General features: G+C 39.6%; 1 protein-coding gene across 2 annotated transcripts in view; it reads left to right on the plus strand.

The window, feature by feature from the left end:
- Positions 1 to 476: 476 nt before the first annotated feature.
- Positions 477 to 18,996, plus strand: part of LOC121287653 (stathmin-3-like) — a 64,155-nt gene continuing 45,635 nt past the window's right edge. The window contains exon 1 of one of the 2 annotated variants that reach the window (XM_041205609.1): positions 477 to 597. In XM_041205609.1, coding sequence (XP_041061543.1) covers positions 579 to 597 — 19 coding nt within the window. In that variant the 5' untranslated portion in view covers positions 477 to 578. Of the gene's footprint in view, positions 598 to 4,484; positions 4,550 to 18,996 lie in introns of those variants that run through there. The other variant, XM_041205611.1, reaches the window with a different exon arrangement.

The raw sequence follows: 18,996 nt of genomic DNA on the forward strand, positions 1-18,996 counted from the left end.
TTATGCAGTACACAGTACTGAATAGGTTAAAGGAATTATATTATCCATCATAAATACTTTAACAGCAGGAGTCTGGGTGAGCTATTGCACTTGAGTGGTTTTGTATGTATATAAAATATAAAGTTTAATCCGATAGTCAACAATTTTCATTTTTAGCACTCAAAGCAAATATTCTGTGAAGATGAAATATTTCATAAAATAGTCCAATGTCTTAAAATGATCATTTGTAACGTCAAACAGGCTAAAAAAGCTGTTACTTGGAATGTGCAATTGGTAGGGGAGTTTTGAGGTTTCATGCCTAATTCAAATACTTTAAAAAATGCATTTTAAGACTGGGAGTTTTTGGATCATTTAGCAAATTAATATTCATTGTGTAGAGAAAGAGGCAGTGCAGCAGTGACATCAAATGACTATCAGAGCCACTCAGATTTACTGCTTCTAACAGGTTACCTCTCCTATTCTCTTTCTGCAGTTTACACACCACTGAGTCAGTGCCTTATTCAGACATCTGTCTCCACACCACTGCAGCACAGACCCATCTCATTCCTGCTGCTTGAGCCTCTACATCCTGCGCCACCATGTCCAGCACTGTAGCCGGTATGTAAAGAAAATTTAAAAAATATATATATTACTTTATAAAAAATGTACTTTATTTCTGATTAGAACAAAATGCAGTGTTGCTGCAAAATCTGTCAGTATTTCATTTGTCACGAGTAGATCTGAATGCAGTATGAAATACATATATTGAATTTTAGTTCTTTGATTGTTTTAAGTGATTATTTAAAAACCCAATATTTTAATTTCAATATAAGTACATGTTGTAGTTTAAAATCATAACGTATGGAAAGGTATGTGATTGCTAATAAACCGATATAGTATTGTTTAAAGCAAAGGAAAACAGAAGGGTAATCTTCAGCAATTTTTCTCAGTATTCTACAAGCTGTGTGAGGAAAATATGGCTTAATGCAGAAGGTTCCACCCAGCAGCCATATTACTTTCCTGGGTGGACTGTAAATTCTAAAGGTACTATGTGTCTCTGTAGCCTGAGGCAGTGCATGGGAGGAAATTGCCTTTCGAATAAATTGATCAGAAATAACATTGACAGCAAGCCCAGTGGGAGCTAGAAATGTATGTAATTAACAATTTGCAATGGAATTAGACCATGGAATATCACAGAAACTAGGTCAATAAATTCTTTAAATGACAAAAAACTGTAATCAACAGCCCTTCATTTTAAGGAACCAGGAAATTATATCTGAATTAAAGTCTGCCACTTCGCCAGGTCTCTTGTTGTATTTCTGTATATTCCCTTCAGATGTGAGAAATTTTAATTTCCATTTAAATAAGCTTTGAATGAGCAAAGTTATTTTATGAGGAACTATTTGGTATTTCTTTTGCTGACACCATTTACCCATAGCAGCTCAGTCCCAGAATCATTTAACCTGCTTTATTGATCTATGTTATAGAGAATTAATATCTATGGAAACTGCTAGACAAAGATAATTTGCCTGTAGTGCTGGCCGGGGCTTCTTAAGATGCTTGGTGGTACAAATAAATAACAGCTACAGAGAAACAGACTGTCTCCAGAGGAAATCTGAAACAATGGTGTTTTTGCAGTGTTGCTAAGGGATGGGCAGGCCTTTATTCTTCCAAAATGAAGTCTATCTCCAGTGCAGTATAAATAAGTAGAGATTAATAATTTGTGGCTGCACCAGGCTTTTATTGCAATAAAGATGCACTTAAGTTTCAGGAGCACCAAAAAAACTCTTGTTTAGAGAGGTTATTTTAAAGAATATTAGATTTATTAGCGAGAGAATGGCATTCTGGGTAAGCAGCAACAAGTCCAACAACATCATGAATGATATAGAGGGCACGATAGCAGAATAGCTACTCAGTGGCATTATTGATTAGTAAACTATGAAGAAAACAATGTTGTGTAATGGAGATCTTGCATAGAACCTGGCACCTGATCTGCAAAATCTCGAAGCAAATTCTCAGGTGTATAATGTGTGCACATTTTGCAAGACTACAAAATACTTCGCATTAATCAAGTATTATGCATTAGGTGCTCCAGAATGCATATTGTGACCTTACATTGTTGGACCTTTAGTTATTAAGTTGAGTCTTTGGAAACAATATAATTTGCTTCACAAAACACACAGCCAAAATAAAGGCCAAATTATATTTATTTGCAACCGTTTCCTTATTTTAGACATAGAACAATAAACAATTGACAAAATGGATTACTAATTATCTCTTGGCAAAAATTTTGTGTGCACAAAATTGGTAGAAATATGGTAAATGTAAGCAATTTGTTGAGGTGAAGAATACATGTACTGTGTTGAAGGAGGGGATGCTAATAAGCAAATGAAAATGCTAAAATACTTAAAATGGAATAATTATCTTTGTAATTCTATGCTAGTAAATTAATAAAGGAAATGGAAAGTGACTTTCAAATATTTCACTAATTTGATCAATTTTAGACAAATCACTGATCTATTTTATAGCATTCTGGATGCATGAAAATAATGATAGGCTAAGAGGCATTTATGTGAAGCATTTATTTGATTTGAGTTAATGATATGGAAGTCATCACACTTGTATGACATGGCAGAAACTGGCAATGCTGGGAAGAAAATAAACTATAAAGACTATTTATTGTAAAGAAACTGTTAGTTGCTGTCATTAATGACAAAGAAGGTTTGCGGTATCTGCAGTGTCTGAACAGATTTGCAGGCTGTGTCGTCACAGCTGAAACCTGCACCAAGCCGAGGCAGTGTCTGTAAGTGTCAAATCACTTGCACTGCAGTCTGTGCTGCAACACGAGAGGGGGGGGGGTCCTAATAAAGTGCCTGGTGGACTAATGTGTGTTTCATATTTTAAGCAAGGCATCATAATTTATCTGTTTATTCTTTGTGCAGTAGTTGATCGCCCATTTAGATTTTTAAGATAACTGGTAGATTCAGCCTGTAATTTTCTCCATTTATGAAATTCTACCTTATTCCAATGATTATTTTTCTAAGGTGTCTTAAGATACTGTTACTGCACTGCATGGTTTAAGACTTGTCAGTGTAACAGCAGAAAACATAGCTATACAGTAACTATTAAGTTTTACAGTATTTTCCTTGTATGCTTTAATTTGATCAAAAATAAGAAACATCATTAGGGTTTATGGGCAAGGCATGCTTATAATTTGTTACCTTCTTGCAATTTTTACTCAATAATATTCCATGTTGCCGATCTATAAATGGCATTCTGTACTCAGCGGCTAATGTGAATATTGCCAAGATTATTGGCCTTACATTCAGATAATTTCCTAAAAATTCATAAAACAGATCTTTTACCAACAATTTAATTCAATTTCTTTCTTTCCTTTGTTCAATTTTATTTTTTATGTATGCTTATCCTATCAAATGCATATCAGCATTTCAAACAGGAAATATTGATTTGCTACATAAGTACATGACAAAACTTAATCTATTTGACAAGCATTAAACTCCACAAATCTAACAATCTAAAATCTTTGAGTATTGTTAAAAGTCTGATCTTTTCATGTCTGTTGGCAGCAATGTTGCATTAAACCTTTCCATACGCCAGAAAGTGTAATTGCCTTTTTAGCAAACGTTTGGGCTTTCCATCACAAACCTATAAGCTACCAGTCTTTGGACAATGTGATCAGTTGTCTCCTGTGCCACCAGCATTTTAAGTCTATTGTATCTAATATCTCATAGGACCATAACACACAGGGACATTTATATTAACTGAGGGCAATTTGCAATTAGTTTCAACTTAACACAAATACAATGTTATATGAAATACAATCCACACATAATGAAATATTTTTAAATGTTTATTGGAGTTATAATTTGAGATCACAATGTAGCTTTTTACTTTAATGCTAGTTTTGTATGACCTTTAACAAAGTCTGATATATCGGTTTACTAATCATACTGATGATTTTCAATGCATCATGCTCCTCTATGTGAGAGATCCCATTTACCCAAATTCACTACATAAGTCCAGATATACATTTTTATTCATAAGAGAGACAGAGCATCAGAGGAAAATTGAAATAAAGATTCATCAAAGCCCCATGGGAATGCCTCTCACTTATGCAACATTTTCAGCTTACAGGATGCAATTTTTTTCATATCAGAGCTCAACATTTTCTTTATATTTCCAGTTATGGTATTTACTCACATACATTTGGAGAAATGTAAAAAAAAATTGCGTCCAATGTGAAAACTTTATTCTTGCAAATGCAATGGATTAAATGGCTTTTAATACTATAATCTCTAACATTCTATAGAATGAAAACAAACTCCTCATTGGCTTCAAATGACAATAATTCACTCCAGCTTTGCTTTCAACATTTATGTGATCAAAATCTCAAAACATTATTATACCCTTTTATTTTTTTTAACGAGAAGATATTGTTAATTGCCCTAAAATTCTATATAATTCTTTGCTCTGCAGGTTTGTATAGGAAAGGCAAAATTTAATGCATTATAACAAAAACTGGAATTGGTGGAAACATTTAGCAGGTCAGGTAATTTCATCAGAACATAGAATTTTGTCTATAGACAAAACAAAAACTTTTCTATTTGCTACACAAATGCTGCTTGAGCTGCTTAGTTTCTCCAGCATGTTCTGTTTTTGTAGAATCTGTATTTTGCAATGTGTTTAATGTGCTAAACCTTGCTTTTAGTTTGTTGCTAGGAATAAATCATTATAATGTAGACACCTGATAGCCATCCAGAAAATACCATTAACTGTTTTATTACTGTTGTTAAAGCCACTTGTAGACACAATGAAGTATTTTCTTAGCATGGATTTTAGAAATAATGACTATGGCTACAGTCTTTGTTGAAATATTACAATGAGGTCACAATATATCTCTCCTTTAAGCAAATACACTTAATGCAACCCAATATATGTCAGTTCCAAGCTGCTTTCAACTGTTGAAATATGACTGCTGGGTGATGTCACCTTCTACATGATGTATAAAAGCCTCCCATGTCTTAGTGAATTGGAAATTTGTTTTAATTGATCTTTAAATTTGTTCCCTTAAAAATATTTCAAGTGCTAAATCAAATTGCAAAAGCATGGAAGAGAGAAATCTAGTATCCATCTGCAATTTTCTGTATTTCTATAGTCCCAACCATTATCAGCTTCAGATTAGTAATTTATATGTTATTGTTGCTTTATCTCTGGCAGTGTCTTATAACATCAATTAGTGAACAGAAGTACACTGATGGGCAATACAATAATCAGTTAAAGGCACGTGCAATCCCAAGCTATGTAATTTGCTCAAGACTTCATAATTCTTAGCTGTTAAGTTATTGAGTGGGTGAACTTCTAATAATCCTGCTTCATCGTGTTATGGAGAGGATATTTTTGTTTTATTTGTTATTTCATCTCTACATCATCTTCACTATTAAATTTTCAATTGTACAGTGTATCAGATTTTCTGATAGAAAATTGAATCTATTTGATGCCCTCCTGTGGAAGGAAAGCATATAAAATATCTTCCCTACGACATGGTCTCATCATGCATTGTATTTTTTACATTGAAATAAGTAGATGGGAAGGAGAGTCATTGATTCAAATACAGGATTTATATCAGCCAGCCATTACTTTAAGCATAAGCTTCACTAGGAGCGTCTTACCATTTTGAGACAATTTTCTCTATGTATCCTACCTAATGGCCTGTTAACCCTGGATTATAAGGAGAGTAGGATGCATTAACCAATACCACCTAATTATCCTGGTAAGTAACATAATCAGTTTAGGTACCTGTTTCATCCATAAATGGAGGTCATCATGTATGAACAGGCATATGAGAACCACATATATATAAGGCTGAGGGAGGATGATTTGCACTGATAGGTAGATAGGGATAAGTACTGGAGTTGGTGGTGTGCTAATCCAGCATTTAACTACTCATTTGGATGGTTCTTTTTGCAGGATTTTTACTGCTACAGATATAAATCCATTACAAAAATCCTAAAATAGCAGAGGCATAAAACATGATGGAACCAAACTATAGGGCTCAAATGTAAAGTTCTAGAATGTGATTCTGATCTAATATAAGATAAAGGCATTTCAAGTGACACACTATCATTTGGATTCTCTTCACATCCATTGAATCTAAATGAAGAATTCCTTTGTTTATCTTGGGTTTAGAATAGGTAAATCAGCAAAGTGTGAAAGGTACTAATTTGGGAGGTTCCTTACAAAGGTGTTTTGTAAAAAATACTAATAGTATCAATTCTTGTGTAGATTTTCAAAATAATGCAATTTGGTGATTAAGGACACATGGTTTTGAATTGAAAACAGTTGAAAGAACTCACCAGGATTCTCTAAGTTTCCCTTAATTTCTTCTGCATTTAATCGTTTTACTCATGTACACATTTATGGTGATCATTTATTGTTGTTAACTTAGTCATATTCAAAGCTGTCTGGTGTGGTAATGTCACTGAGTGCACATCACAAGTATTGTAATATATTGGAATGTAATACATGAGACAGGTAACAGCTTTATGCTGTATGGAACATCAAATGCTCAAAGGAAAATTAGGCTTCTGTAAACCTTTATAATACCTTTAAAGCTAGTGCCGCTCTTTGATATCAGAGCTCAAAGCTATTAAGAAACTCCCTTCCAGATGATCTAATCTGTGGAAAGACCATCCATTTTCTGTACAATATGCACAACTCCCTCTTTGATGTGTTCATCAGTGAACAGTAACTGCATTAGGATGAGGTAACGGCACATTTAAAAAAGGCAGTTTGTGATGACGTGCAGTTAATGACAAGTCACATTTTCACATGCACAGTCACATCAAAGTGGCAAAAATGTAATGGTTATATGACGTGGAAGATTCCAAAAATACAGGAAAATAATCTGCACATACAGACAGGAGTTCACATAGATTACAGTGATAACATGTTCATAAATTTTAGAGCAGTGATTTTTTTTACAGGGAGGTACTATTTTAATCCTTGTCTTGTTTACAATATAGCAAAAAAAAAAAGCACTGATGTTGGGTACATCTAAAACAATTGCCACCCTTGTATTTCTATGGAGTAAGGAATGAAGCTGAATTAATTTTGGAAGTCAAATGTCCTATGATGACCTTGGTGTTATATCATTCTGTCTAATGAGCTCATTATACGTGTTGTCCATTTTAAAAAAATCTATTATGTTGGAGTTTTTGTGATAGATGTTATTAGATTAAGATATATGATTTCTGCAGTCACCAAAAGAAAGATGCAAGGATATTCTGGTTTAAAAGAGAAAATTGATACATGACAGTAATCTGTTCATTGTAGTAATTAGATAAATAAATGCAGAAGGTAATATAAGTGATTGATCTACCAGTTCAATAATTCATCAGTATTGTATGCATTGATTTGTTCAAAATTCATGGCTGACAGTGGCATCTTTGGTAGCCCATCATGCTTACTATTTCCACAGACTGTGTAATCATAGCATGTTATTATTTAACTTATATTTCTTTGTTTTGGGCTGGGTGTAATGAAATAAAATTATGAATTTGCTGCTGTGGGGCTGTTATATTGTTATATCATTCAAAATGATTTAGGAACTATATTGTTACGCACATGTATACACATCACTCCCGACTGCACTACTTTCAGGGTACAGAGCAACAATGTATCAGTCCAAAAGTCAGATGGCGAGCCACACTTCATGAACCTCCAATATTTGAATCTAAAAGTGTGACAATTTAAAACTTCTGGGAACCACACAAGACATAAGAGGGGCTGTTAGGCCATGTTTGTAAACTTTACAAGATTCATTTGCACCAGCATAAAATGCATACAGCATACAGATAAAACCATATTATTGCATATTATTACACTATCCAGGTTCTACAATGATTGAGTTTTTACAATGATCCTGAGGAAAATGCTCAGTCTCAAATTTCAACAATTTTATTTGATGACAGTTAAGATGACAATAAATAATTTTTCCAATTTTTACTTTTAATTTGTCACTAAATAATAAATTATGATTATAGTCATTGAAATTCTTTAAATAAAACCTCATGTTAGTAAGTTTGCTTAATCTATGTATTTGTCGTCGTCAACAGTCCCTTGAAATAAGGATATTTGCCAGATTTCATGATTTGTGTGTCCTCAGGTGACTCAACAAGCAAACCCTGGGGCCACAGATCTTTGGGCAAAGAGGACACGAGATGCCCTGAGGAAGGGCTTCTCAAGCTAGTGTTTTACTCTCTCTTTCTGCTTTCCTCGCTTCTCCACAGCAGAGTTTGTGTGGTCAGTTTCTGAATGTGATGTGTCTTGTTGAATGAGCCACCATTGCATGGTACAGTTTTTTGCAAGTTCCTCCCAAGCACCGATGTCAATTTATCCCCTTGTTTTTATTTATTTTTTCATGGGATGTGGGTGTCAGTTGCAAGGCCAGCATTTGTTGCACATCCTTAATTTTTAAAAATTCATCATGGGATGTGGGCTTCGCTGGCTGGGCCAGCATTTATTGCCCATTCCTAGTTGCCCTTGAGAAGGTGGTAGTGAGCTGCCTTGTTGAACCGCTGCAGTCCATGTGGTGTAGGTACACCCACAGTGCTTTTAGGAAGGGACTTCCAGGATTTTGACCCAGCGACAGTGAAGGAACGGTGATATATTTCCAAGCCAGGATAGTGAGTGACTTGGAGGGGATCTTTCCAGATGGTGGTGTTCCCATCTATCTGCTGCCCTTGACCTTCTCGATGGTAGTGGGCATGGGTTTGGAAGGTGCCGTTGAAGGAGCCTTGGTGAATTCCTGCAGTGCATCTTGTAGATGGTACACACTGCTGCTGCTGTGTGTCGGTGGTGGAGGGAATGAATGTTTGTGGATGTGGTGCCAATCAAGTGAGCTGCTTTGTCCTGGACAGTGTCTTCAGTGTCTAGCTTCTTGGCATGCAAGTAGTCCTGTATTATAGCTTCACCAAGTTGACACCCCATTTTTAGGTATTCCTGGTGCTGCTCCTGGCATGCCCTCCTGCACTCTTCATTGAACCAGGGTTGATCCCCTGGCTTGATGGTCATGGTAATTGCCCTTTGACTGAGGTAACTCTAGCTGGAGGTGTAGGTAAATGTCCGAGATTTAAGCACACAGTCTGCATGGAGGTTCTAAAACAGGGATTCTTTGTTCCACCGGCATCAAATCTTTATAAACGTTAATGGAAATATTTAACTCTGAGAAATGAATTACTTACAATGTGCATTCACGGCCAACACTCCAAATCCACCAGGATACCATTGAAGCTTAACTCCTGCTCTTTAATCAGCTATGTAGGATAATTCAGTTGGTGGAGTTCCTATTGCTAATTTCCTGTAAACACGTGAACCAGATTACCTTGTCTCCCAGACACGAAGGGTATCTTCTTCTCCCTCCTGGCTTCTTGGACAACAGGGGTGCTATTCAGGTGGTCTGCATAGATCCCCAGCAGCTATATGCCTGCCCAATTTCACTTCCCAGTTTTCTAGCCACCATTAATGTCTTTGGGCTGCCCTTTCCTTGGCCTTGGCTCCTCAACACTGCAACTGAACGGTCCCAAACTTCTGCAGTAAAAACAGAAAATGCTGAAGAAATTCAGCAGGTCTGGCAGCATCTGTGGAGGGAGAACCAGAATTAACGTTTTGAGTCCATATGACTCTCCCTCGGAGCTGAAGAGAGGTAGAAATGTGTGGATTTTATGCTGTTGAAGAGTGGGTGGGGGTGGGGGATGATCCTTTGAATGCAGAGGCTGGTGGGGTGAAAAGTGAGGACAAGGGGGTCCCTTCCATGGTTCTGGGAGGGAGAGGAAGGGGTGAGGGCAGAGGGGCGGGAGATGGGTTAGATGGGTCAGACAGTAGAGGGGAAATCCCGGTTCTGGAAAAAGGGAAGACATGTCAGGAGCACTGTTTTAGAAGGTCGCAACATCGGAACAAATGCAACGGAGATGGAGGAACTGAGAAAATGGGATGGAGTCCTTACAGGAAGCAGGGTGTGAGATGCTGTAGTCAAGGTAGCTGTGGGAGTCGATGGGCTTGTAATGAATATTGGTAGACAGTCTATCACCAGAAATGGAGGCAGAGAACTCAAGTTAGGGAAGGGAAGTATTAGAGATGGACCATGTGAAGGTGATAGAGGCGTGGAAATTGGAAGCAAAATAGATAAATTTTTCCAGGTCCAGACAAGAGCATGAAGCGGCACCGATATAGTCATTGACGTTCCAGAAAAAGAGTTGCGGGAGGGTGCCTGAGTGGGACTGGAACAAAGAATATTCCACATACCCCACAAAAAGACAGGCATAACTGGGGCCCATGCGAGTACCCATTGCCACACCTTTTATTTAGAGAAAGTGAGACAAGTTAAAGGAGAAATTGTTCAGTGAGAGAATAAGTTCAACGAAGTGGAGGAGAGTAGTGGCAATTGGGGATTGTTCAGGCCTCTGTTAAAGGAAGAAATGGAGAGCCCTCAGACCATCTTGGTGGGGAGTGGGGATGTACAAGGATTGTACGTCCATAGTGAAGAGGAGATGGTTAGGGCCAGGAAACTGGAAATCGTTGATATCACATAAGGTGTCAGAGGAATCATGAATGTAGGTGGGAAGAGACTGGACAAGGGGAGAGAGAACAGAGTCAAGATAGGAAGAAATGAGTTCAGTGGGGCAGGAACAGGTTGAAATGATGGGTCTACCAGGACAGTCCCGTTTGTGGATTTTGGGAGGGAGGTAGAAGCTGCTGTGTGGCGTTAGGAGAATATGAGGTTGGAAGCTGTGAAGGAAAGATCTCCAGAGGTGTTGAGGTCAGTGACAGTCCTGGAAACAATGGCTTGATGTTCAGTGGTGGGGTCATGGTCCAGGGGGCGGTAGGAAGAAGTGTCTGAGAGTTGGTGCTCAGCCTCTGCAAGATAGAGGTCAGCACCACCCTTATCAGCAGGTTTGGTAATAAAGTTAGGGTTGAACCTGAGAGAATGGAATGGAGCAAGTTCAGAGGGAGACAGGTTGGAATGGCTGACAGGAGAAGAGAATTTAAGATGGCTGATGTCATGCCAGCAGTTCTCAATGAAAAGATCAAGAGCAGGTAAAAGGCTAGAGGGAGGGGTCCAGATAGAGGGAGAATACTGGTGGCAGGTGAAAGGATCTGTTGAACAGGGGGAGGATTCCTGCTCAAAGAAGTGAGCATGGAGATGAAGGTGACAAAAGAAGAGTTCAGCATTCTGCCAAGCCTGAAATTCATTGAGGTGAGGGTGTAAGGGGATGAAACTTAGTCCTTTTGCAGAGCACAGAATGTTCAGCATCAGAAAGGGGAAGGTCATAGAGTATAGAAAATACATGGCAAGAGCTGGGATTAGAAGAAGGGATGGGGTCAGAGGGTTGGGACAAGGTGGAGGGTCCTGGATGGGCGTTGGTGTCAATACATTGTTGGAGCTTGTGCTCCTTAACACAGGACTTCTGCTCCTGCTCCTTGCTGCTGCTCTCGCCCTCTCTCCCTCCACAAGGCTTCTGGCTCCGCCCCTTCTTCAGCCTGCGCTCCAGGCTTCAGACTTCATCCCCCAACCTGCTTAGGGTATCACTTCTTGTCCCAAGGGGGGCCGACAGGGCTGATTGAGTTTGCTGCCTGGCATCCTCCCTAGCAGACGAGATGCCTCGCAGTGGGCGGGGCCCATTATCCAGCCCCATGCAAATATTGGAAATTGGGACACTAAGGTCCTGCTCACCACCACCACCACCAAAACCACCCCCCACCCCTCACCCCGCTACATGCTTCCCTGCTTGAGAGTTGCTGTCCCAGTGTCTGTCCATATAGGTTGTGACTGTTTACTCAACAATTGCATGATCGGCAGGTTCAATTGAGGTATAATGGATAGCATATTCAAATCCACATTGGTGGCAGCATTTTCTTCATGCATTACTGATCTGGGCAAATGGTAATTGTTGAGATGATATCCAACATTTGTTCCGCATGACCTTCTTGGCCCTTTAACCATACTCATATTTTCAAAGGGATCCAGTGCCCTGCAAAGAATGCCCTGGCATCTGGCCCCACACAACCACAGAAGTTGGGCACTGGGGTGCCACTCACCTTCTCTGCTGCACAGAGCAGGGCTGGTGAAGGATTTTGGTCTGGTTGATGTTGAATGAGAGACCAACCCTATTGTCTGCAGAATTGAGGAACATAGGTCTTTGGAGCATGGGTAGGACATTCAGCCCTTCGAGGCTGAGGGTGGTCTGAACACTTGTTGGCATATTGTAAGTCATGGATATGCTAGTGGGTCACCTCAGCCTTGGCTCTCAGCCTATTGAGATTGAAAAGCTTCCTGTCAAGTTGAAACTCAATCATGACTCCTTGTAAAAGTTAGTCACAACTAAGTTCCATGACCAGGCTGTAGTAGGTAATGAAAAGAGTTGACACAATCACACAGCCTTGTTTGACTCCAGTCCAGATACGAACAGGCTTGGTTTCCAATCCATTGCAAAGGATGGTTGCTGTCATGCTGTCATGCATGAGTTGCAGGATAGTAACAAATTTTGCTGTTCTATGTATTAGTGTTCGGTTTAATACCCAGCAGTACCCATGATTTTAAAAATATGTAATGTGTTCTTTTCCTAAGAGGTTGTAGCAAACCTCTTTTTGCAATGTTAACTGGGACTTCAAATAATCCGGAATATCTAAAATAAAGTACAGGGTAGATGCATCAGGAAAGGAGAAACAGTTAATCAATTGCATGGAAAAATATACAGTACAATTTGCATTACCCTTCTGTGAATAAATTAACACCAGTAAGTTAATGGCATGGCCAGCTGCTGTAACTGACCCATAGAGGCTTTTACAATACACAAATTGGAAATAAATTGCAGAGTTTTCAAAATTTGTTAAAAGATTAAATTAAAATAAGCATTTTATTTATTATTTCCAAATATCCATCGACATGTTTATAAAAGTATGTGCAGTTTTAAAATGGATTCTAGTTTTCCTTTATGACACAAATGAGACTGTAATCAGACTGTCTGGCCAGACTATTGATCTTTGTTGCCTGGTTGTCCGTTATATCAAATGTAGAATCTGCAAAGCCAGAATAGCTTTCTTATAAAGCTAATGCACATTTGGTTCCAAAAATCAAAACTGGTCTGCAGTAGAGCTTATTAAATTTAACAAATTTATCGCTTTGATATTTTTATGAAGATCTGAACCTCTTTAGAATAAATTATGTTTCCAGTAAATGGAATTAGGAATTTCAGATAACTGTATTGTTACGAAGAAAATACAATTTCTAATTCTTTTTTATTTCTGGCTGGATTTTTAAAAAAATTCAACCGAAATTCTATTAAGCCAATGGAGGACGACCATCAAGCGGGATGAAACGGAATAGACACTCAAACCCCCTTGCAAACCCCTTTGAAAGCCCCCATCTCCTTTTGGCTTACACTATCCTGAATCTTTTCAGAAGTTTCTAAGATGAGACATCAAAATGCAATTACCAGTTCTGAAAACAAGAGTGTTGTACTCAAAACAGGCTGAAGCTCTGCCCCCTCCCCCCTGTCTCTTTATGGGCATAATGTGACTGTCGTGATTGTTAATTTGGAGCTCGTAGGACACTCGTAGCGCCCAGAGAACAGGCATCAACAAGTCCAATTTCTTGTCCAGTGATTCTGAGACCCAAATAATTGTTTATTTTGGCCAGGGAGTGATTCCGAGATGAAAGAATTGTCTGGTTAGAATATGTAGTCAGCTTGTGATGTATACACATTGTGAAATGCTTATATCCATCGAGTTCTCATTCGGGCTTAATTTGTCTGCCACATCAAGTCTTGTTCCTTGAAAATCTAGTATATGTCCAAATAAAATGTTTGCCTAGAAAGCATAATCCTGTAGAACCATAAAAGAAAACAACAAAGGAGGAGGCCATTCAGCCTGTCTGCCACAACTTTTTGATAAATGAATCTTACTGCTTTTCTTTTTCCCTGTGGCCTTATTTCTTCTTTTGTTTCAAATATTTTTCAATTTTTTTCCTTAAAAGATGCAAAGGTCTCTCCCTCATCCCTCAGCCATTTCATTTGGCAAAGCAGAGCTCTTTAAATTCTAAGCTGCTAATCTTATTCTGGATAAATCCCAAATTCACTAATACAAAATCAGTGTGTCACTTAATAACAGTTAAAAAAAATGATCACTTCGCCTGAACATAAGGATCATGCCCACAAGTATGTTCTTGTCTCAGATATAGATAGGTAAACAGAAATGATACATTGTTATCCCTGTATATTTCCTTGAGAGCATTGGTCAGATTCAAGTGAGCCAATAAAATCAAAATTTCCATTAAACTGCAGGAGCAGCTACTGAAATTTGGTTACAAAATGCCTCAAGGTGAATATTTCTCTGGTTAAACTGTGGTTTTGAAGTGAAACTATTACCTTTGCTTATCATTTTGTCTTGCAAATTGAAAGTAGCATTAATGGAAATCTACTGTATCTTCCTCAGTTAATAGGCAAATATTTATTATTCCTGGATGAAGATTAGCACTATAGCAGGTAGTTGAAGATGGACGGATTGATTCAAACCGATGGTCAAATTTTAATGAATAGACCAATAATTTGCCTCATCATTAAATACAGAGAATGATCAGAACATTTTGGTAACTCTTTAGTCATAGCCAATAGCCCTGATTTTTCAAGATTTTGGGTTGATGAAAATTAATTAATAATGTAGGCAAGGGATGAGATGGAGAGATATATGCAATAACTCGGTCACTCACTCACTTTTCTAGAACTGCTTTATCCAATTCAGAGTTGTGGGAGTTGGAGCCTACCCTGACAGTGGGTGTTAGGCGGGGTACAGCCAGGACAGGATGCCAGTCCATTATGTGCAAGAACATTAAGAAAAAGAGTAATTGCAAAATCTATCCATAACCATTGAACAGCTATTGAAAATCACTGTGTAATCATTAGTTATTACAGCTGGCTGGGAAAGATCAGCATTAAAAAAGATCTACTGAGCGATAGTGTATTGCTCTTTATCTATGTTTGTTTAAGGAATTTTCTACTGTCAAAGTGTTCGCATTACTGCATTATGTTAAGAACATTCAGTTATTCGTTTGAACAAAGTGGGAGGCAAGGCCTAGTGGGGAGGCATGGGAGGAGTGGAGGGAAATGACTATAAATCTTTGTAATACTTTAATAAATGTATTTAGAACTGTGAAAATTGTAGGCAAAAAAAATTGGTTGTCAAATATTCCTCACCATGTTGAACTGTGAATGCCAATACATTGGAATAATGCAGTTTTGGAGGTACAACAGCAGGGCGAATAGAATTAATACATGAATAATTTTATTGTGCTGCTGTGGGGTTTGTTCTGAAAGTTCTCATTCCTGCTACCAAATCATTGGCCTTGAAATATTCTTCCTCCCCACACCCTTGTTTAAAGACATTTGCAAACTTAACAATTAAAGATTCTCTGTACAGCACGCATTACACATTAAATGGATCTGTAACACAGAAATATGTCACATTTTCCTTATCAGCTGAAGTAGCCATTTAATTTGCTCAGGCATAAACATGCAGGATACAATGGCCAAGTTGCTCTCCTACCTGTCTTACTGTACACATCTACAAATAACATTTAACGCATAATTAACATCTGCAAAATTCAAAAAATCCAAAATAGAAAAATGAAACCTATTAATGGAGTTACCTATTTATATTTTACTGTACAGTCACCAACTTTCACCTCCATTGGCTTTCCCTAGTCTCTTGTTTTCTATGTTCAGGAGTTGCTGTTCTTCTTGGTTCTAACCACAATTCAAACTCTGTGTCCTTAATGACCTCCCCGATGCCATAATATTTCCTTTGCTGCCTTTTGGGCCTCCCAAACAACCCATGTCCATGCAACCTTTCACCCTTCTTTAAATGCGTACCCTCAGTTTGTCCACTGGCTTACATTTCTGGAGAGAAGTAAAATGCAGTTCATGAGGATCTGATATATCAGTTGAATCTACTCATTTAACTCAATAATGCACTTCATTAACAAATGTTCATACAACCATGGCCCCTGCTATCAATGTTGGGGACACACCATTGATTCCTTCTTCACCAGCAACATTGTGGGAGATCCACAATTACTAGACAGTGATTGCATTCCTTGCTGTGTTGAAGATCCCAGTAGGAGCCTACACTAACTGCCTGGTGAGATCCAAACCAGAAAAATGGGTCAGGGTTATAGCAGGGACAGAGAAGCAGATGAAAGCTCTATCTTGCCAAAAAGTTTAAAATCCAGTCTCAGGACTCTTTTAGAACCTTTCCTCTTCAGTTAATATAGGTTTTAATTAAACTTAAAATGAAATTAGAAGTGTAATTTTAGCTAAAGGCATTAATAACTGGGCCTAAGAAACATGAAAATGAATTATTAATAAGTCTTTATTGAGTGATTGTTGATGGCATATTATTACAATATTGCATTATTGGTGACCTTAATTAATCCAAAATGTTAAACCAGGCAGCTGACCAATCACAGTCAAGCTGCCTGGTTTAAAATTTCAAACAATGCTTGGCAGTTAACTGTCAGTCACCCTTAACTGTACAGTAAAATATAAGTGACATTCTCCATGGCAACGCCTCTACCAGCCAGAGTCCACTTGCCAACCAATCAGCACTCTTTTCTCATACAGTATAAAGTTATTGCTTCCCCTGACACTGGTGTTCTTGCGATTGTCCTGATGAGTGCAAGACAAAAAGCTTCGACAAAATGTCATTTTTCAGCAATACTCAAGATCTGTCACTATTAGCTGGAGTTCCTGCTGCGGGATCTGATGGACTGTAGTGAGGTACACTCTCCTGAGGACAGGAGGAAGAGGACAAACTCTCCAACCAAACAGGCATAGATGGAAGTGACTGAGGAAGTGAGCAGCATGAGTATAGTCCCTTCAGCCTGGTGTCAGTAAACCAAGAATGTCCAAGATCTCAGGACAGCATGACAGGTGAGTGGCAGAATACTTTCAGATGTCAACCATCACACCCTAACTTTCACAGCATTTTCTTCAGAACAACGCACCTCTCACCTCCATTCATCTCTCTCTGTGCAGGCACCTCACAACCCCATCTGAACGGACAACACTCACCCTCGCCCTCATGCTATTGTCCTCCCAAACCCATGTCTCACAGTCTCCCTCCATGAATGTGTCCTTCCCTCCTCTCCACTCAAGATATTATGAACACTCAAACCTCACTGCTTTCTCACCTTTCAGGGGAGAGCACACAACTTGCCAAGAGGCAAAGACCTGATGTGGAGGAGGGGTAGGGTGGTCTTCAAGTGACAGAAACCTTATCAGCCATTGGAAATGCACTCCCATTGAGATGGAGGTCTTGTTCCAGGAGGATGCAGATGTCAGCAGACATCTGTGAGCACCTGAGCTTCCTGAGTCACTGGTGCTCGGGCATGTCAAGGGAGATGACCCTCTGCCTCCAAACTCTGGGTGAAATTGTCCCAGATTTGCACAAAGTGCAGAAGCGGGCGGGAAAAAAGATGTTTTACCCACTGGCTGCAATGGCGGGTTTTGGCGCTGTATCATCCCAATCCCACCCAGGAAACACACCGTCTTGCTGGCAGGCAGCTTCCAATTTGCCTGCCAAGCCATTACCTCACCGCTTCCTCACGCAGGGCACCATATTTAAACTGTAGCCACGCACACAGTTCTCAATGCTTGCTCTGGTGAAGACATGGCTCCCGAAAGCCAAGAAGAGTGCAGCCCCCCCCGATTCAGTGACACATCCCTGGGACGCTTTCTTACTGCCATAGAGGCCTGACACGTTGACCTCTACCTCCGTTCTGGCTGCAGGAGACCCATCAGTCTCACCATTCCAGCTTGGGAAGTGGTGGCAGAGGTGGTCAGTGCCTTTGATGCACACAAGAAGTCAGCCACCCAGTACAGAAAACAGATGAATGATCGCATCTGTACCATCATGGGTAAAGCAACCATCTCATCACTCTAAACTCACACACTTAAAAGGCCATCACACATTTACTGGCGTCTCACTCACTTCCAGCTCAAGGGACATCACCACTCACTCCCTCAATCACACCCTCACATCTCCATCTAGCTTCACCTCCTCTGGAGACTGCCTCTTCATCCCTCACCATCTTGAGGCCTCCCACTTGCACAGCTCAACTTGTGCCCCCACATCCTGGTATACCCCCCCTTCCCCAATATAGCCCTCGCCCTGCAGCCTCTTCCCTTGCCTAAGGCCACTTCTCCCCCTTCCCCAAGCAAGCCCTGCAGCCGTTGAAAAGCCACCCCTGCCTTACGGCAGTCTGGTAGGAAGAGACTTGCCTGGGAGCCCCCTAAAGTGATGTGCTGCTGCATGCGAAGCCTGGTGCTGATGACTGCGAGTGCTTCCCAAAGCAAGGTAGGCAAACAAACTTCGAAATCCTGAGCGAAGTGCAGCTCACCAAGCACATGTCACTTATGTACAGTTGGGAAACACGTTGGCGTGATCGTGCCCAAATGATCCAGCATAGGGGGATGATTCCGGCCCATGGAGTTTATAATAAGGTGCTAAAGTATTGAAATTAGGTTCCCGATGTGCAGTGGCGGGAAATGCGGCCAGGCATTGACTGCTGGAGCTGACAATTGCAAACTGGTTTCATGACGCCATATTGCCCCTTCTTCGTCCGCCATGACACTTGATGTCAACATCCGGCCTCTGTTTTCGTCGTCTTGCCTCCTGAACCTCCATATCCATCATGACTAACCTGAAGGGAAAGGAAACTGGTGCTGCTGCTGCTGGTGCTTATGGCACAATTCGAAGAAGAGCAGGGAAGTTCCCCCTGTTCTGTTAGCCAATACTTATCCCTCAGCCAACATGATTAAACTGGAATATGTTGTCATTACGCTGCATGTGGGAGATTGCTGTGTGCAAATTGGCTGCTGGATTCATTGCAATACGATGGTGACAACACTTCAAAAGTACTTAGTTTGCTGTAAAATGCATTGG

Source organism: Carcharodon carcharias, chromosome 14, assembly GCF_017639515.1.
Source record: "Carcharodon carcharias isolate sCarCar2 chromosome 14, sCarCar2.pri, whole genome shotgun sequence".
Classification (NCBI taxonomy): Eukaryota; Metazoa; Chordata; class Chondrichthyes; order Lamniformes; family Lamnidae; genus Carcharodon; species Carcharodon carcharias.